Source organism: Schistocerca americana, chromosome 3 (genome assembly GCF_021461395.2).
Source record: "Schistocerca americana isolate TAMUIC-IGC-003095 chromosome 3, iqSchAmer2.1, whole genome shotgun sequence".
Lineage (NCBI taxonomy): Eukaryota > Metazoa > Arthropoda > Insecta > Orthoptera > Acrididae > Schistocerca > Schistocerca americana.
The window spans coordinates 147,075,340-147,096,786 of record NC_060121.1 but is presented as its reverse complement, the minus strand read 5'-3'; the positions used below and the strand labels follow the sequence as shown (position 1 = coordinate 147,096,786).

The following is a 21,447-nucleotide window of genomic DNA, read 5'->3' as shown; positions in this document are numbered from 1 at the left end:
TCACACAAGGTTGGCGCCGGTGGCGACACCTACAATATGCTGACACAAGGGAAGTTTCCAACTGATTTCTCATACACAAACAGCAGTTGACTGGTGTTGCCTGGTAAAACGTTGTTGTGATTACTCGTCTAAGGAGGAGAAATGCATACCATCACGTTTCTGACTTTGATAAAGATCGGATTGTAGCCTATCGCGATTGAGGTTTATCAAATCATGACATTGCTGCTCACATTGGTCGAGATCCAATGACTGTTAGCAGAATATGGAATCGGCAGGTTCAGGAGGGTAATACAGCACCCCGTGCTGGATCCCAACGGCCTCGTATCACTATCAGTCGAGGTGACAGGCATCTTATCGGCATGCCTGTAACAGATCGTGCAGCCATGTCTCGATCCATGAGTCAACAGATGGATTCGTTTGTGAGACAACAGTCATCTGCATGAACAGTTCGACGACATTTGCAGCAGCATGGACTATCAGCTCGGAGACCGTGGCTGCGGTTACCCTTGGCGCTGTATCACAGACAGGAGCACCTGCGATGGTGTACTCAATGACGAACCTGGGTGCACGAATGGCAAAGCATCATTTTTTTGGATGAATCCAGGTTCTGTTTACAGCATCATGATGGTCGCATCTGTGTTTGGTGACATCGCGGTGAACGCACTTTGGAAGCATGTATCCGTCATTGCCATAATAGCGTATCACCCAGTGTGATGGTATGGGGTGCCATTGGTTACACGTCTCGGTCACCTCTTGTTCGCATTGACGGCACTTTGAACAGTGGACGTTACATTTCAGATGTGTTACGACCCGTGGCTCTACCCTTCATTCGATCCCTGTGAAACCCTACATTTCAGCAGGATAATGCACGACCGCATGTTGCAGGTCCTGTACGGGCCTTTCTGGACACAGAAAATGTTTGACTGCTGCCCTGGCCAGCACATTCTCCAGATCTCTCACCAATTGAAAACATCTGGTCAATGGTGGCCAAGCAACTGGCTCGTCACAATCCGCCAGTCACTACTCTTGATGAACTGTGGTATCGTGTTGAAGCTGCATGGGCAGCTGTACCTGTACACGCCATCCAAGCTCTGTTTGACTCAATGCCCAGGCGTATCAAGGCCGTTATTACGGCCAGAGGTGGTTGTTCTGGGTACTGATTTCTCAGGATCTATGCACCCAAATTGCATGAAAATGTAATCACATGTCAGTTATAGTATAATATATTTGTCCAATGAATACCAGTTTATCATCTGCATTTCTTCTTGGTGTAGCAATTTTAATGGCCAGTAGTGTAATACTGATGTTGGAGATGAAGGAATGCAAAGAAAAGCTGAATTAAATGAAAACAACCAAAGAGAATGTATTTGTAATTTTCTCGAGAAAGAACAAATTTGCAAACTCAGGAAAAGAAAGAAAGCCCTTAATTCATGGATTATTAAAAAAAATTTATGTCAGAAAGAAATTATTTCATGTTCATACTGCAGAAGTCCATCATATATTTATTGGTCATCAAAACTCTGAAAAGCAGTATCAGTTCTACATAAATACTTAAGGAGATAAAGAATATTCAGGGGTAGTATGGTAAATAGTTTTACTAAATTTAAATAGGTAGGTCTGTGAGATTCAGCTACTGAAGATTTTAATACTTGTGTTCACTCATATCCTAAACCATAAATAAATGTCAAGTGTAGAAAGAAAATTGTGAAGGTACAGCAGAGGCAACTTTGCATGTCTGGACTTTTATTGTGTGATGAAATCAGGAATAACTTGAGTAGTTCCACATTCCACTCATATTTTTTCACATGACAGAAATATAAGGTACCTGTCCAAATTCCTGTTGAGATATAGAAACATTTGTAGTCTCATACACCAATCCTAGCCTGTGTCGCAGATGTTTCCAGATATGCAGTCAATAATCTGTTTGTCATTCATCTCTTGCCTTTACTACTAAGCACTTATTTCTCCTTTTGTTGCTTCTCAGCCAAATTACTTTCTCAGTTACTGAGAATGAACAATTTTCAAATGTAATTATGAAATATTTACTACTAATTTACATGTTGCATATCAGATACCACTACTTAGCACAGTGGATAATCCCCCCCCCCCCCCCTTTCCCACAGTAAGCAGGATCACTTGAATTGTGTGTCAATTTGATGGTGCCTTGTTCACCTTGCAAGACAGCCACGTGCTTCTGGTTTTATAAGAGTGTGGTCAGCACACTGTTCAAAATCAGGAATTACAATAATTTTTGGGTACAAAACATGGTTTGATTGGTTTTATTAAAAAGAGAGCACTATGTCAATCAATAATGCGGGAAAACACATTGTTTGTACTGTCAATGGAAAACATTAAAAATCAAAAAAGATGGAAACTTATACAATGATCAGTACTTATTTAAGTCTACAGAAAAGTAAACAATACATATTATACATTTTGAGGTGTTTCTTTTTCTTCTTTAATTTTATGATATGTCAATAATAAAAAATAATAGCAGTCATAATATTTCTGCTTTAGAGTCACATTTAAAAACACATAACGAAAAGGTTCACTCACACACACACATATAGAAAACATGTCTATAATGTAAAAAAAGTAGGAAATGTTTACAAATTTGGCTCTTTTTATATAAATGCTAACTACATCATAACACAATTCTCTTATGAACACCTCACAGGCAATGAACCAAAACACAAATGAACACTTGAGTGCACATATATTTCCTACAAAACAACACAGGTATACATGAAATTTGGAACTATAAAAATAAAAAAAGAAAGGTTTCAAATTAGAGGGGAAATTGGTAATAATGTCCCCAGTGATTGTATGTACGACAAATGTGCGCTTTCCCATTTTGCTCACATATTCTTCTTTTTCTAAATCTTTATTTGGGAATTTATCTTTCATTAAGTAGGCACCATGGAAAATGTTTATGCCATCCAGCTTGCACGATGATGGCACTTTGGGACATTGGGGATGATGTGCAGTTCAATAACATGCACATTACACACACATACACTCCACTTGTTGAAGTTTGTGTCACTCATCAAAGCTCTAAAAAAAGTTTGTCCATTCACAGGTAAGAGACGTTTCAATATTATTCTTGAGGCAGTATCTGGATATTATATCCAGTTCAGAGTAAATCAAATGTGTAAAATAACAGATGAATGCGAAAACAAAAACAGCAAGTTTACAGAAAATTGGAGAGTTGTCGAATTATTGTCAATGTTTTCCAGCAAATGGAGTGGGAGAACAATAACAGCTATAGTATTTATGTTCATTTTCTTCACCACGGCATCATTAAAATATTGTCCGTCCTTAAAATTTTTCTTAGTTATTTCTCTTGCTAACTTTACTGGACAAACATACTCAAACCCTACTTATTACTCATCTTTCTAAATAAACAGCCATTGACTGCTATGTCTCTCATCATGTTCCACAGTGGTGTTACTGTCAATTCGCATAATGGTCAAATGATCCCAAATACTCCAATGCAGCTCGATAGCAAAACTGGTACTGATCCTGGTGGGAAAAAAGGCATGTAAATATTCACAAAATGAAATGAATTTAAAAACAGCTATTTATTATAACAGTCAACATTAATAACAAATAATAATAGTAACAATAATTTCAATAGTTATAGCTATAGAGTTTGAAAATGAGCAGTGGAAAACTTCTACGTAGGACTATCACAAAATTAAAAGGGTATCACTACTCAAGTATACTACCTGAGAAACTGACAAATGCAAAACAAAAAAGGCCAGTTGTCCTATTTCAGCTTGTACTAAGTCTCTGACAATCTTACCATTAATGGGATGTTGAATCCTAATCTTAATTACTCATGTTTGCCTGTGTGTTCATCTATTTTCTGTTCACCCCCCCCTCCCCCAACTCTAATCACTTAACTACTTTCAATTTGTTCTACTTTTTAGTACATTCTGAACCAATGTTCTTACTCATCTTCTTTCTGTGTGTATCTATCAGTGGTCACATTCTTAATTATAATTCTTGTCTGTGTTGACTGCTTTCCCTCCAGGTGATGGTCTTCTCCATACTGTTTTCTTTATCTCTGGCTGGCTGCTGCCTGCTCTATTCATATTATTTTATTCTTCAAGTTCCCTCTTAAACATCTTAACTACAGTGTGTAAACTTTTAGATGGCAGACCTCTCCCTAGTTCTAAATCGGCAGAAGTCGGTAAACGTCGGGAGACTTTGGGAGGCACACAGTTTCGACTGTTGCCAACATTACGTAGCTGTGTTGTACAAGGTAGCCATTGTTGTCTGCTTCGTTATTGTTTTGCTCTGTGCTGTTCTGCGTGGTTTTATAATTTTTTTTTTAACATGTTTGCAAAACGTGTTGCGAATAGTGTTAGTAGTGAAGAAATAACAGAAAAAAACGTCATGCCTGACGCGGCACTTTTTCACGAATCTCGATGTTTATCACGTCATATCTCCTGAATTATATGTCGTAAAGAGACATAAATTTGCCGGCGCATTTACTGATATATGTGCGATTAGAGTTAATAGTAATGAAATAATACATTAAAACGTCATGCCTACTGCAGCAGATTTACGGTATGTACTGAGAAAATGTAGTAAGCGACAACCTTTTTTCCTTTCATTATTTTGTGGGGGGTGTCAGCGAGAAAAATTTTCGTAAAGGTTTGAAATTGTATGTAACATTTGTTGCTAGTTGCTAAGTGCTCTCGTTCTCAAATAATGGATGCATAAATCTGGGTATTTTCCCGCGGTGGCATTTCGTTGTTTATGACATCGTATCTCCTCAGGAATGTGTCTCATTTCTTTTTTTTGGCTAGGAACCTTCGTGGGCGTACAGAGAACAAATCACCAAAATTTCATCGCAATCGGATGAATGGTTTGGGAACGCACAGATGGCAGACATACATACATTCATTTTTATATATAGAGATTGACAGTTACGTTATACTATATGACCTGCTTAAGTATATTTAAATTTTATAATTAATAGTTTAACATTGTAGGGAATGAAATAAAATTTTTAAAAAAAATTGCGAGCAGTGTGAATCGAATTCGGGTCCGCTGCATGACAAGCCTTGACCTAATTTTTTTTAATCTCATTTTGTTCATTTTCGTTCATTGTATCTGCTCGGGGCAGACGTCGCAAGACACCCGTTTCAGTTCGTCGTTGATCCATCAACTCAGTTTTTTTTATTACAGAGGGCAGCTAACCCTCTGACCGAACACGCTGAGTTACCGCGCCGGCGTCATGGCAATCGGATGAATGGTTTGTGAGCGCATAGTAGACAAACACACATATATATATGCAGTGTTGGCACTACAAATTGCGCGTCATGCTTACACGAAAGCAGACGAAAGGCTTGGAATTAAAACACGCTTTAAATGTTGTTCGTAAACGAAACTGAATTTTAATGTACATGACGATTTCAGTTTCGTTTACGAACAACATTTAAAGCGTGTTTTAATTCCAAGCCTTTCGTCTGCTTTCGTGTAAGCATGATGCACAATTTGTAGTGCCAGCACTGCAACTGGTAGGCGTGCCTTGTCCCCCCCAACGGCTCCTCTCCCCTCGCCAGCCAATGCTTGCTTCCTCCTCTCCCCGCACTCCCCTCACAACTCTGCCGTCTTACAGTTAACACACTGTATGTGAAGTAGACTAATATACTTCTCTTTTATTTTTAAAATAAAAAAAAGATAAGTTTTTGAACCTTGTCACAGTCAATATTTATTTGGAGAAGGGGAGCTGACATTATCATGATCTCCATTTATAAATATTTTTGTATTAATTTTCATATTTGTGTTCAATACAATATGAAATATTTCTCCTATGAAGAGGGAAATTGTAAGTTTTATGTGACAATGCTTCTGTATGTAATATGATGTCACCCTATGGGCTCTCTCAGCTTTGTAGCCATTTGTCCTTGATGGTACAAAACATTTCATGAGATTAGTTGCTTACGTGATGCAAAGGAAACGAGCCAGCCAAGACAGTCAACAGAGAAGGTGGAATGTGTGTGGAAATCATTCATCAGGAGCTTAAAGAAATCAGTGACATGTGGAAGCTGAGAACTGCAGGTACCAAAGTCAACTGTCAGACATGTTCTACACAAATGTGTGCATGTAAAATCATACCAGCTGCAGTTACACGTACTGACTACTCTGGACAATACCCTTCATCCAGACATTTGCGATGACTTACAGTGGCTAGTGGAGGAATATGGTTTTTCACAGAAGTTGTTTTTCTGTAAGAAAGCCATCTTTCATTTGTCTGGAAAGGTAACATGTCATAACATGCTGTTTTAGATGCATACCATCCACATATGATTTTGAACACATTTGTGACTCATGTAAAGTGAATGTCTTTTGTGCCATGTCCTCTTCAAAAGTTCATGGACCATTTTTCTTTGAGAGGAAAACTGATCAGTTTCATGCACCAGGAGATCTGGCAGCCACAATTACCCCAAGGCATTGGAGAGTCCATTTTGGAGCAAGACAGTAATTCATCACACTTTCTTCCAGACATTCATGATTATCTTAAAGCTGAATTGCCTAACATTAGATTGGACTGGATGTGCTTCTCATCATGCTTCTCCTCTTCTTCAGTGGCCCTTGTGGTTGCCAGACTTAACTCTTCTTAAGGGGTTATGTCAAATAATTTGTGTTCCTGTCTAGACTGCCAAGTAATTTGAAAGAGTTGCAAGGAAGGAAAATTAATGTGGTCGCTGATATCCAACATGATGTGTTGGGATGTGTATGGCAAGAGTTTGACTGGCATATTGATGTTTGACGTGTCACTTATGAAGCTCATATTGAGCAACTGTAATGTACGTTAAAAACTTGGAAAGACATTCTATCCACTAGCGTGTCTCTATTTTCTGTACTGTGCAGTCATCTACCCTGGTAGTATTTAAAAGTAACCCTATACATTCACCAAAAATTTAATAGTTATTTATTAGAGTGCCCTGAAACATTTAAATGCCTCATTTTCAGAAGGATTTCGACTTGGCTTATGTTGAGTGTAGGTTAATTCAATGAAGATCTGCATGCAAGAAAATACTGTTACACAAATATGAAAAATACTACCTGTACATTAATGGTATTGGCTGGTAAAAACTTAAGTAGTAGTTTTAATCACACTGATATGATCTCTGCCAATGAAAACAAAGGACGTAACTTAACCCTGTAGAAATGTTTGTTAAATACGTATCACACAAATGGCCTACTTGGGCCATTTTGCATCCAGAGGGATTTGCAAAGTTTTTAATTTCATTGAATATAAGCAGAGTGAACTGAAAAGTGACACTGTGGCAGTAAGTGTCATGTAAGAGAGGAATCATGTTATTATAGGCACATTGTTATTTCAGCAATGAATCTTTGAGGAATGCCGCTTCAACTGAGTACAATAGTAGTTCCTGTTAAGGGCAATTCAGTTTTACAATTTGGATGCTATTTGATGGGCCAAGATACTTGGTTTATGTTCTATCACAGGTAACTAGTACTTTATTAGAGGGCTCGTATCTTCCGTCTGCAGTCTGGAGCCCAAAACAATTACGTATGTATTGGCTTTTATGTTTTCAAGGATAATAGAGCTAACATACACTTTACATCATTCTAACGATTGTATATACAAACCTCTGTCTGAACCATTGCCGGGCGCTGTGTTCGTAGGATCCGAACGGTTTGGAAGACGTCTACAACGCCCTCATACTGCATTCTTTCTAAAACGATACTTAGTGTAATGAATACACCTGTGCGACCTACCCCAGCACTGGAAAAGTAGAATATTACAATTTAGTACACAACAAGGAAATCAAACAAAGGATTACTCACTGGATTAAGACATTTCCCTTAAGTAACTGAGATGTCATTTTTGTACAATATACTGACATAATTATGAGTGTGACATACCTGCAGTGAACAGTAATTGGCCCATCTTGACCAAATTGCTCTTTGGTCTTGTGCACCTGGCCAATGAAATCAATAAAACCATCACCAGACTTTGGCACACCTTGTTCTGGCCAGTCAATGAACTGGAATTGGCGAATGGTGCGAGAACTACCATCACGGGCATCAGTAACCTTGAATTCTCGTAGTATGTACTGAGGCATATTGTATTCTGCTATTGGGTCAACAACAAAACACTGATAACGGACTGACCGGTCACTCGGCCAATACTGGTGACATTTCTCCTAAAAGAAAAAAAAAAAAACTGTTAAGTACCTCTATTCACAGCTACTATCAACTCATAGAATAATTGACAATTTAAGATATCTAATTACTTGGTACAGTTTTGTAAATCATACAATTATTTGTTCTGTGGCAGGGACAAACCCTATTATATTATCAATCATATACATATTGCAATGCTATTTCATGAAAGTTGAGAAATAATAAAATGGATTAACTCTAAAAGTTTGTGAACTGTCATTCATACAAACTAAATAGAGGGAAGATATTTATTTATGGTCAGCATTTCCTGTTCGCAAGAGACCTAAGATCGTTAAAAGTGAATTACTCGTGTTCTGCATTTGCTGTGCAACATTTCACAATAAGGAGATTGGTGATGATAATGTATTTTCCTGGAGGATGACTAGAATTATATACTCTGTGATTGGACTATAGTAGAATGTGCTATCAGCTTTGCTATAACTTTTGCAGAGCATTTTATGTTGGTATGACTATCAATTGGCTATCAACCCAAATGAACGGCCACCACCTAACTGTTGTCAAGAGCAGATTTGATTGCCCAGTGGCACAACATGGTGCCGACACAAGACCGATTTCAGTGGATGCTTCACAATCCACCACCTAGGTCCTTCCTGCCAAAACCAAACTATCTGAATTATGTAGATGGGAACTGTCCTTGTAATACACCCTTTGATCTTGCAGTCCTCCCTGCCTCGGTATCGGCAAGCAAGCCCCTGATCAACGAATATACTTTCCTCACTCTCCACTCACACGGTCCTCTCCACAGTCTTCCTCTTCCTACTCTTCCTCCGCACTATTGTCCCCTCCCAACCCATACCTCACTGTGCACAACACCTTCCCCCCTGCCTGCACTTTCTTGGTGCCCCTAATGCTGTTTGTTTTTCTTTCATATAGTATAAACTATTATTTAGCATATAGATGAATCTTAGCAGTTTCCAAGTGTCATGTAAAATTCAATCAATTTATATCTGGAATAGTCTGATGAGCAATTACTTAGGAACACTTGCTGTGGCATGTTTCCTGCACTGAAAACAAACTGCAGAATGCTACAAAAGGTTGTTTGTGACTAGGGGCATCAGTGGTGGTCATGCGAGTAGACTACTAAATACAGCTGGCAGCTGGAGCTGCCACATAATATAGTCATTCTCACTGCTACTTCTTTCACTCTGCGCGTACATTTAGGAAAGTTTGAGGTAAGTGGTAAAATGGTTCCAGGACAAGTGTATCACTGGTAGTGTAGAGTCTTGGAATCATTTATCAGGAACTGGACAGCAAATAATGACAGGCTAATATGGAGGTGTGTACAATATGTTAGTCAGTTTCTACACCAATTTGGAGATTAAAGTTAAGGATTCAGGTACAAAATATATAGAATGATGTTAGGATACCAAAGTAGTATTTTTGATGTTTTGAGCTGCCCAGTACTTTGTGGCACAACATCCAGTGCCACCAAAAGAAAAGCACAACCATTTGACAGCACTCATAGCATTTTTGGAACAACACATTTATGCTTCTGAGGAGAAAAGAGGAAAGGGTTGGAAGAGGTGGGAGGCATGTCACTCAGAAACCAACTAGCAAGGACTAATCTTTTATAAAAAGGGTAGAAGGAAAATGTATCAGAGGAAGTAGGTGCCAGCACATAGCTTAGCATTCTATGCTATGTTGACTTTGCTTCAGGTCGAGTAAGAAGTAATGGTGGGTAAACATAGAAAGACAGAAAATGGCACATGAAAACATAGTAAAAATGAGCTACAATAAGCAGATGAGGAGGGGGGAACCTATGGGGAATATAACACAACAGAAGATAGAGAGAACTGTACAAATACCAATGGGAGGATGCAGGATAGGGGAGGTTTAGGATAATGTGGATTGAGTCTAGGAGAGAGAAATATGTTGCAGAACAAGTACCTATATCAAGCATTCAGGGAATTCTAGGTTGTAAGATCCAAATAGAGTGTGTGGTATAGCAAGCCCCATGGATATATCCAAGGCAGACAGTTCATCTGTATCCACTAGTGTATTTTACCAGTTCTGTGGTGCTCATTCCAGTGCAGAAAGCCTTGCAGAGAACAAATATCAGTTGATAATATCATATAAGCAGTTTCACACTTTTGTCGGCCTTTAATGTTACGTGCTGTGCCAGTGCTGAGTAGATGGTAGCTGGATGGTGCATTGAGCAGGTTTTCCAACCACAGTGGTTCCAGGATAGGAATTTTAGGGTATGGATGTTTTTTACTATCTTATTTGTATTATTCTTGTCAGCTGACATGACCTGCACGCACCCCCACCCTGACAAACCACCTGGAATCAGAAGTACTGTTATACCTTTTCTGTTCTTCTTTCGGCTGTACTGGGTGCTTTGTCTCTCTGACTAGCCCTTTGTGATTTTATTGGTTTGCTGAATGGAATTTTCCTTTTTAGGCACTTAACATTCTTTTTTAGGCACTTAACATGTGATATTTTGATGGACCAGTAATGGGTTAATGCTGAGCCAAGGTTATCTGAGTAATGTGCATGAATGAATGTCACATGGATAGTTCCGATGAATAACTGAACTGGATCATTGTCAAACTACCAACAAAGACAAACTGTTGCAGAAACCAATGTAAACTGCCACTAATTCATCTGTCAATTACTTCAGTATCCAAACCCGGAATGTGTATACAGTTTTATTCCATTTAAAAAGTTAAAGAACAGCATGTGCAAACATATTTTTAGTCAGTGAAAACAGCTCTCTCCATCCAAGTAACATTCCTGAACTGTCTTGCTAAGAAGGCATCTCCAGGAGTCTTCACAGAGGTATTTCAGAAAATGCAACTTGAGTGAGTACTTTGAAAAGAAAAAAGTTTAAAAATGCAACACTTCTTCTATACTTCTGGTGTGACTATCATAAACAGTCTTGATCCTGTGCTGATATCTGTGGGAGAAGTTAACAGTACAAAACTGATAGTGTACTGTGAATCTGATCAGAAATCTGTCATGGATATTGTCATTAGTGTCCCATAATATAGCATAATTATGCTGAATGATGTTAACAACTTTCAATATAAATACACAATAATTTTATACAATGTGAGTTACTGTATTTCAGAAAAAAAGTAATATAAAAGGTTAATACATACCCTTCCCATCTCTTTAAGCTTTGTCAGCATTACAACAATTGTGGAATTGTGTTCCCACAGCATGCGCCAGAAGTCTTCTGTCGTATCAACTAGTGGACCCTGAGTGGCTATATAAGCTGAACGATATCGGTAGCCATCAATAAAACTAGCATTTATGTAGTCAGATCCTTCAACACCTCTGACAGGTGTTAGGCAAACACGAGTGGCCTCGAATGGCAAGATGTGGACAAGACGGTTTTTATGCTTGTTGCAGGCCAGGTTTGCACTGATGAAGCGTGTTGAATCAGCCTTGATGTTGGACAGTTTCTACAAAAAAGAATAGAATTTGCTTATATATGCACATGTTGTACAGAGGGAAACATTGCAAACATGATGAAAAAAAATTATTTTGATTGCAATCAATAATAATGTTCTCATTTACACTGTAATCCACATTTCTGTATAATATTTAGTAGCAAAATCTGATTTTAGTCTTTTCATAATATAAATAATCATATTTGGCTCAATAAGCATAAAAGTAAAATCCAGAATGGAGGGAGATAAATGGCTCAAAAAACGTTTTGTAACAATCTCATGACTTGAATACCTCTCTCTCTCTCTCTCTCTCTTTCTTTTTTTTTTTTATCCATAACCTCTTTCTCAATACCCTTTTGACCACAAGAAACTGCTATGTACAGCCAATGAGTCATCTCAGTGCAATTCAGTAGAGGGCATAGTGTCTCTAATTCAGTTCTGTCAACATGTCTTGGAGGATGGCTTCAGGCTTAGACTGTGCACACAGAGTAACTTGCCAGCAAAAAGGAGCATCTGTATGGTGTGTTTCCCACCACACTGGCATCACAAAGATGATGTTCAAACAACTAGTCACCTTCGTGTGATACGAAACACTGAAAAACTGCCATGTAGTGTCTTCTGTGATCAATAACACCAGTTGATGACCACTACCAAAAAATTATGGCTGTAAGGTACTCTGAGGAGAATGCAACAGAACAGTGAGCTGCCATTTTGCAGACAACTGGAACAGCTGTGTTAACCCTGACAGTATGGAACTGCCTCAACACAATCAACTGGGCCTCTAGGCATAGCATATGAAAAACAGCATAAACTACCCAGCAGCATAGTAAACAAAGAAGGCAGGAAAGGGAACACCTGAAAGGGAACCTGGATCAATAGCATTAAGTTTCCTTTAGCAATGAGTGAAGAATTTGTCCAACACCTGCCAACTGTTGTAGAACAGTGTAAAGGCAGCCAGGCAGTAGGAGCCACCAGCAGGGTTCAGCAGGGAGATGAGTCAGTCACGTTTTTGACCAGTACTGTGCATAAATATCAAACATGTCTAGTCATTATCAGTGGTAATTTCAGGGCTATGCAGAATGTGCACAGGATTCTCCAAGCTACCCTTCAGCCCTACAGTCAACATCTTCATGATGGGTTTGTCTTTTATGTTGATAATGCACAGGCAAATGGCATCCCACTCATGAACATCTTCATCTAGGAAGCAGAAAGTGATCAAATGGAAGGCCTCCAGTTTCTTCTGACATGAGCATGATTGAGAGTGCTTGGAATCAGCTGAAATGAGTAGTGCGTTGTCACATAAACCTCCTCACACCCCAGACGACAAAAGAACGACTTGCACTGAAGAGAAAGACAAGCTCAAACAACAACATATTGGCCACTTTGTTGATGGCTTCCCAAGGACGGTCCGAGTGTGTTACGACATGTGAGGTAGAGCAACACAATATTGAATCTAAGCCAGTATATGTTCACAGTTATGAAGGTGGTGAAAAACTTTGTTTGAGTAGTTAATGTATAAGAGTACAGATTATTTATCAAACATAGAATGTGCTGAACAATGAACAACCCTATAAAACATGGAGCAAAGGCTTAGCTTTCAGACAAAGTCCTTTAACAGAGCTATCACATAGACTACACAACAATCACTGTTGCCTCCTGACACTGTCACCTAACGTTTGACAATGAGTGTGGTATTGAGAGAGAAGCAGTTGAATGTGTATGTTTATTGTTCCAGAGATGAGCACTTTCTGATTGGTAAACTTTTGTTCACTGCTCAGCAGGTCTATTTCATGAGTAGGGATATACATAGTGAGTTGCATACATAACACCTCTTTTATTTCATGAATGGTCCAAGATATTGAAGGTTTTTGGCAAATGACAGTATGCAGAGGGGCACATAATTTTGTAGTATGGTTAACCCTCTTAACTTTTGGATCAGCCAAAGACATTAAAGCAAGTATGTTTCTCTCTCTCTCTCTCTCTCTCTCTCTCTCTCTCTCTCTCTCTCTAAAGGAGCATTATGGTTTTAAGCAGCAATAGAAACCTCTTGAAAATACAAGTCCAATGATATAACTCTTGTTAATGTTCACATTGAAACTTTTCACTGAAGTACCTGAGGGATGTGCAAAATTTGGAAAGCAAGACTGTTGGAATCAGCTATTGTAGTGTAAAATTTATTTCCTCTAGGCTCTTCTTTTTATGACATAGACAAAGGGTAAGCTACGATTTTTGTAAATGGAGCTATATGCTAACTGTAGAGGCTTAGGAAAAACTTTCAAATGTGTCTATTTTCCCAGGTTCAAGTGAACAGCTTTTGCGGAAACAGCTGCATTTTCACCATATAGTTAAGGCTGCTCTTGGCTACTTACTTGTCACCACTCAACTAAGACAGAGATGAAAATGGCCCCTTTCCACAGACAAAAGGAACTACCATCTTAAATTCTATATTTGTGAAATGATTATCTAGCTCGTCTTTGACTGGAAATGCTGGAATGCTTCTTATAGGGAAATCACAAGTTGTTGGACAACTGTGACTACAGGTAATAATCAAAATTGTAATCAAATGGCATAACAATCAATGCATAAACCATTTTACTCATAATGATCCCGTAACCACCCATCATCTACAAACTAAATACTTCTCTTAATAAAACACAGCTTTACGTGTCACTTAAGCATGTGCTCAGACTGTTTCCCAATGACTGAGAAACATATTTGGAAATGCCATTTGAGAGTTATATAAACCTTATATCAGTGGATGGTAAGACAGCATATGCTGTTGTGATTCATTGACACATACTGTCTGCATAGGTGGGGCTTCGTGGCAGATTGCATTCTCAAGTGCTTCTGACATCTGCAATCAGAACAGATAACCCTCTATTTCCATGCTGGTCTGGCAGCATTTCCTTTACATTCACCATATACAAATAATACTTCTAACTTCTCATTGATATACATGTCTGTGCATATAGAATGCTGAAGCAGAAATAAGCTGCCAATAGACAAGGCGTTACCTGTTAGATCTCAGTGCATATATGTAAACCGTGAAAATTCTCAATATGATGAAACAGCCTGGGTTAAGGGTCTCTCTTGGCAATGTGTACACTCCAATAGCTGATTTTAGCTGCCTTTCAATTTTAGCACATTTTGCAAAAAGTTTAATTGCCAACATTAACATGCATTAGTCACAGCAGTCATCTTTTCAAGAGTTTTCATATGCCACGTGGCATAGTTCTGCACTATTTTTCAGAGCTGCTGCTAATGCTCACCTTGAACTCCAGTTCCATTCCTGTAATATTTTCACCTGGCTCAGTCTGCATGAGCTTCTGGATATGTGTGTGTAGATTACGAGCTGGAACTTCCGTATTACCTACAATTACCGCTTCAAGTAGTGCATCATGAATGAAAATATATTGGTCCTCCGTCTGAAAAGGTGTAAGAAACAGGATTAGGAATCAGTGTTGTTGTTATTTTAATTATGTCAGTGTCAGTTTACATCCATATTCTATCTCTCTCTCTGTCTCCTTTCTTACATTCTAATTAACACAAGAAAAAACTGGTAGCTCTATTTTGCCAAAATACTTTATTAATCAATCACCGTACAACACACTGGTGGAAATTTTAGTGCTTTTTTTTTTTATAAAAGGGTGTGGCCTGTGTGTTCTTTTCCAGTTTCTGTGAAGAGTTTTCTGTGCAAGCAATGCACACTAAATTATGTTCAGAGTGAAACTAATTAACTTTTAAATTCAGTATACAACACAAAAACAGATGCTATATAGTCGAAGTGGTCTTGTTTAGTTATGAATTTTGGCTGCCTTTCAATGCCACTTGCATTAATTACTACATCACTTCCTCAACTGTAACAATGGGTTTGACTGTTCTTTGTGATGAAAAATTTGAAAACATATTGTGAGTCTTATTTTGTTATTGTCTATTTTGTTCCTGTGTTTATTTGAGTCCCTTGTAGCTGACAGTGTTTCAACTAACATCTATATGTTTGTGATTCTATATTTTGCTTTCATCTAAGGTATACCAGGTACTGTTTTTTTTTTTTTTTTTTTTTTTTTCAGAGCTTCCTCAGATTGCTAACGTGCCAAGAGTGATCTTTACCCTCTCAAATTATTAAGCCAGGAATAAAAAAAACAGCAATAACTATATGTGGCTTGTAGTCCATGTGTTATTTCATCAAAATCTGTGGAAATTTAAAGAAGTCAAATATGTTTACAGAACTTGTATTAATATGACAGTCCCCCAAAATATAAGGCCAGTGAGAAAGTTTCACATCAAATGTAGTATCTGCCTGATTTTATGATTTGACAGGTTTCTTTTGAGAAGCACTGTAAAAGTTAATTTTACTTAGGAACATTTGAGTTGAGCTGAAGTGTTGACTTGTTGACACACACACACACACACACACACACACACACACACACACACACACACAAAATTTAAAAAAATAAAAAAAAATTCTATTTTTTGGAAGAAATCCTTTGATGAGGTGCAGAACACACACACACACACACACACACCTGTGCACCTGTATTGTGTTGGGTGGGTGCACAACACTGGGTTTGCAGTTCGATAGGTGGGCTGCGGTGGGGATCTTGAGGAGGATGGGGGGGGGGGGGGGGGGGGAGTTGGGAGGCAGAGCCAGGAATCAGGAGGAGCAGTTGGGGATGGGTAGCTATCGGCTCCGAGGGAGGCAGCAAGTGTGCAGGATAGAAAAACAGAAGGAGAGGTGGTGGGTGAATGGGCTAGGCATGCAACACACAGTCACCAGAGCCAATAAGGTGTGTCGCTTGATGGAGATGATGCGGATGTTCCCCATATGCTGGTGTGTCTCATGATTAAGATGATGTGGAGATTCCTCATATCCTCTAACCATCAGTTTCCACTTCCTCTATCTTGTCACCCCCTCCCAATCTAAGCCTCCACATCATCTTCGTGTGCATCATCTCACCGGCTCCAGTGTCCATGTATCACATGACAAGTCCACACACCAAACACCTCTTTCTCCTATATTGTGCTCTAGCTTCTCACAGGAGTTATTCCAAAAGCTAGCAGAGTTTTCATTCTTTTTTGTGTGTACATCAACGATTCAATGCTTCTACAGCTTGGTGAGTGATCTCTTTTACTTGTAAAGTATTTACATAAAAGATAATGTGCTGGTACAGTCAACTTCCTTAGCTTGTGAACTAGAATCTTCATAGTAAATAAGCCACAACTGCAGGAACCAGTAAATTCATGATGAAAAATACTGTCAGGCAGGAAGAACTGGAAGAATGGAAATAGCAGTATTCTTCTGCTGAGAAGAAACGGTGATGATCTCAGGGCACAAAAACAGTCTATTACATCACAAGATATTAGAAAAAGTACATATTTTTCAATTAATTTGTGCCACATTTAATTAAAAGTAGTTACACTGTGAACATAACATAATATCAATAAGCCCTTGCATACTCACCTGAACCATGTAGTTGCGTTGAGCCCTGAGACAAGTTACATGACCATATATGTCTAACATTTTTTCATGCTTCAGTCGCTCCAGCATTGAATCTATAACTATAAAACAACCAGTGCGTCCAACACCAGCACTGGAAACAAAAAGTTGTCATGTGTCATGTATCAAAATTCATAATAAATGGTTTTAATTTGCATGTTTATAATGCACAGTTGGATAAGTTGACAAATACCTGCAGTGAACTATCATTGGACCAGCCTCTGGGGGATTCATATTTCGGACACGGCGTAGGAACTGTAAGAAAGGTGCTGGGTGATCTGGGACACCATGATCAGGCCAAGCAGTAAATTGAAATTGTTTTACTTCTCTCCTCTCTTGGTGGCCACCCTGACAAACAAACAGTTTAATATTATACATTTGTTGCCATTTAGGAACAAAAGATCTTTATAAGAAATACAAAATGTGGAGAAGAAGAACTTTCTGTTGCTGCATACCTTATGGATCTGAAAGGTACGAATGCAATATGTTGCCAACTCCTGAACATCACTGATAGTAACAGTCATTGTGCCATATGTTTCTGTCCCTCGCGAAGGCCAGTACTGATCACACTTAATACGTGTGCGTTCTTCTAACTTAGTCATCATAACTATTGTTGCTGAACGTAATTCCCAGCACATCCGCCAGAAATCTCCAAATGTTTCTTGAAGGGGACCCTAAAATGTTAATGTGTGAGTAAGCAAGTGAAATGCTGTGCTATATTAACATTAAATATTTCATAATTGAAAATTAATAGATCTCAGTACAGCCAATGTGTTCAAAGAGCTCAGAGAATCATGACAGTATAGCTTAGAAATTTACATGTTTGCATTATACTAGTTATGTCATAATATCATACAGTGAAAAATAGTTTAAATTTGCATTTTGTTATTTACTTGTTTAAAACGGTGAAATTACAAAGAAATCCTTCAAAGTGGACTATCTATTGTGATGGAAGCCATGATAGATTTTAATATCTATAATGTGTTCATGTCATTAGAGACAGAGCACTGGTTGAGTTGGAGAAATATTGGGAATGTACTGTCCCAGCATTCATATGACTTGATTAAAGGAAACTTCAGAATAAAATCAGAATTGGCAGTTTGTAATTTGAGACTCAGACTCAGTCAGCCCAAACAGGAGTCTTATGTCTTAACCACTGAACCACATTATGTGGTGGGAGTTGGTTGTTTTTATTTGCTTGTCTGATGGAAGTCTCCTGAAAACAGATGCTGCAGAAAAATGTAGTTCTTTTTGCTTCACAGTAAAAGTGTAAGCCAGGTGTAGATGTGGTTTCTATCTTTTGTTTACTGAGTGAATGTTTTATGTTCTGTGGAACAAATTTATTTGCAACAGATATATTGGCATTGTATCTAGATTCTGTTGTAAGAATTTCAAATTCTAAACTCCAAAGATTACATGTACTTTATATAAGAGATAAATGTTTATCTTCACTGAACCATGTGTCTGAAATCGTATTTTATTGTTACTTAAGTATCCATCCAATTGGGTGCAAAGCATGGGGCACTGTCACTCAGTTTTCTGTTGCATTTGCATTACATACAAAATTCTTTACAATCAAATTTTTTTCACGTTAAGATCTAAAGTCACTTGTAAACTTCTAAAAACTGTGCTATTTTCACTGTTGACTGTGTAATGACTGTCTGTCAAATAAATAATTGTCATTTCATACAACTTACCTGGGTTGCTACATAAGCATTATGCTTTCTATAGCCATCACAATAATTTGCATTGATGTAATCGCTCCCAGGAATGCCATCTAATGGTTGAAGGATGACACGTGAATGGTCATAAGCAATAACATTTGCATATCTGTTCTTTGGCTTATTAATTTCCATGTTGGAATGGTCCCATGTAAATGTCTGCCCTGGCTCTATTGACTGGAAAAAAAATTCCATGTAAGTTAAGAAATTCTCGGTATCAATAATGGAGATAAATATGCTGTGAGTGTGATTTTTTTTTTTTTTTGTCTGTACAGTGTTTCATAGCAACAAGACTAAAAACAACATTGCCCCAACCTGTAATAGTACTTTAATTCTCCAGTGCTTCTGTTATTGTATGCACTTGTCACAAAAGTTTACAAAATTCATGTTTAATCAGAATGACAGTACATGTGTTGCTATTTTGCCAGCCAATGATACTGAAGTGCTGCTATCTGTTAAAGTCACCTGACAATTTGGCAATTTTATGCTCACATCTCTATTACTAGCATGATGAGACTTCTAAAATATTATGAATTTTGCTCAGTTTTTGTAGACAAAAGTTTGTAGATCTTACCTCATACTCTTGTGAGAATTTTAGGTTGTCATTAGCCTTCAGACGTTCAATGTGGTTTGCCAGCTCAGAGATTGGTATAGGAGGATGTGAAATCATACCAGGAGTCTGAAAGTTCTGGCGGCGCATTTCAACAGGATCAGTTGGTGCGTGGCTGGTGCCAATATCAGCTGCCATAAGAGGCCGTGTTACTGCTGCTTGGTCAGGAGCCTTACAAGGCTGCCTTCGTCTGCAAACAGTGGAATTCTGAGCATGTACAACACTATATATGAGACAACATGTGCAAAGCTAAATTTTTCACACTATACTATAAAACATGTCTGTTTCTGTAAAATAAAGTACAAGTATTTCATGCTGCAAAAACTTAATTACATCATTTACAACAATTATAAATGCCACAAATTTTGCATCTTTAGGTTTTATGTTGAAGGGAATGTATGCAAAAATGTCATCATTAATCATTTATTCATCATTTCTTGCTTCACAGTTTTTTGGTTTTACTTCATATTATCGATTACATGGAAGTGAAGTGCAGCCTTTATTAAATATCTAACTAAACAAAATTATTTTGATAGCTGCGGTCAAGTATATTGAACTGGATACATTGTGCACCAGGTTGATAGAACTATTAGCATATTAAATGTCAGTGATGATACCACTATTTTCATATTGTTTTTATAGCTACAATTAATCATATTTTAATAACTACATTCTCACTACTACTGAGATGTCATACTAAACCTTACGTTACTTCCTGGACTTACTCACTTTTTAATAATAAACAGCAACATGAAACAGATGGACAGCATAAGAGCAGCGATAATAGGACCAATGACCCAGACCATGCCTGCTTCTTCAGTGTTGCTCTTCATTGATACATCTGAGTTGTCAGGAGGAATGTTGGGATCTGGTCTTAACGGTGGGTCCCCTGGAGGCACTTCACGCATATCCAGTGATAAATATTCAGAGAATGGGCTTGATGTGTACAGGTGCTGCAAAAGGGTAACATTGTATAGTAATATCTATGATACAACATGACAACATGATAAATCATTAATTCGTGAAATGTTCTAAGTTGCATACCTTCTGAGGAGTGTCCACAATAGCTCTCACAAAAATGCGATAACGTTTACCTCGTTCTAATTTCCGATTAACAAAACCTTCATATGTTTCACCATTTCCGAGATGAAAAGTATATGGCATGCTACGAAGGGAAAATTTTCCAGCAATGTATGGCGCATTTTCTCTTTCAGGCTTTGTTCCTTTGTTAGATATAAGCTGAAACCAAAAGAAATACTATAATTACAATCATAGTTATTACCAAACTAACGAATTCTTAGTGCAATACTAACCCATTTGCTTCATAATATTTTACAACTTACTGGTAATGGAACATAATTATATATAGCTCTCATCCAGTGTCTCAAACTTCCTCTCCACATGATTCTTTGGTGCACATGACAAACAAAGAGTATATCTTTATAAAGATTTTTTGGAGGAGACTGTATTATTAAATTTAAACTCTTGGAGTGTTCAATAAATGCCCACATTCTTTTTCACTTCATGACAGGAGTTTTATAGGGTAAAAAATTATGTCAAACTACATAAACAGAAATGTCAGAAAAATTTGAAGGAAATGGACTTTGGACATTGTGTAGAAAAAATGGTAATAGAGTCCTCATGTTTCATGCACAGTGTTCTTACAGTTATTGCAGCATTAGAACCAACCCTGTCATTCTCATAACTCAGGATTGGTGATAATTAGTGGTTTAAGGGCACTCAACTACAGATTATCAGCACCATTATTATAATTAGAGACTATAAGTAGAGACAAATATGAATACAGCATTTAAAACATTATAAACGAGGTAAAATGCAACACTGCTTGAGATTCCTTGTCAGCCAAAAGGAAGGCTGACCAAAGAAAACCAGACAAGTGTGGAAAATGAACTCAAGTGAATAGGAACCAAATTATGGATATACAGGATGACATAGAATAATGGGAATGTTTCAAATGAGTAGTGGCAGCAA

General features: G+C 37.9%; 1 protein-coding gene across 5 annotated transcripts in view; it reads right to left on the bottom strand.

Annotated features, from left to right (window-relative positions):
- Positions 1 to 2,265: 2,265 nt before the first annotated feature.
- LOC124607516 (tyrosine-protein phosphatase Lar-like) overlaps positions 2,266 to 21,447 on the bottom strand; it is a 545,267-nt gene continuing 526,085 nt past the window's right edge. For all 5 annotated transcript variants that reach the window (XM_047139905.1, XM_047139909.1, XM_047139906.1 and 2 more), the window contains 12 exons: positions 20,500 to 20,694; positions 20,185 to 20,408; positions 19,420 to 19,645; positions 18,822 to 19,022; positions 17,580 to 17,798; positions 17,318 to 17,472; positions 17,089 to 17,218; positions 14,894 to 15,049; positions 11,331 to 11,636; positions 7,909 to 8,189; positions 7,633 to 7,768; positions 2,266 to 3,522 (listed from right to left, as the gene is read on the bottom strand). In XM_047139905.1, coding sequence (XP_046995861.1) covers positions 3,454 to 3,522; positions 7,633 to 7,768; positions 7,909 to 8,189; positions 11,331 to 11,636; positions 14,894 to 15,049; positions 17,089 to 17,218; positions 17,318 to 17,472; positions 17,580 to 17,798; positions 18,822 to 19,022; positions 19,420 to 19,645; positions 20,185 to 20,408; positions 20,500 to 20,694 — 2,298 coding nt within the window. In that variant the 3' untranslated portion in view covers positions 2,266 to 3,453. The remainder of the gene's footprint in view (positions 3,523 to 7,632; positions 7,769 to 7,908; positions 8,190 to 11,330; positions 11,637 to 14,893; positions 15,050 to 17,088; positions 17,219 to 17,317; positions 17,473 to 17,579; positions 17,799 to 18,821; positions 19,023 to 19,419; positions 19,646 to 20,184; positions 20,409 to 20,499; positions 20,695 to 21,447) is intronic.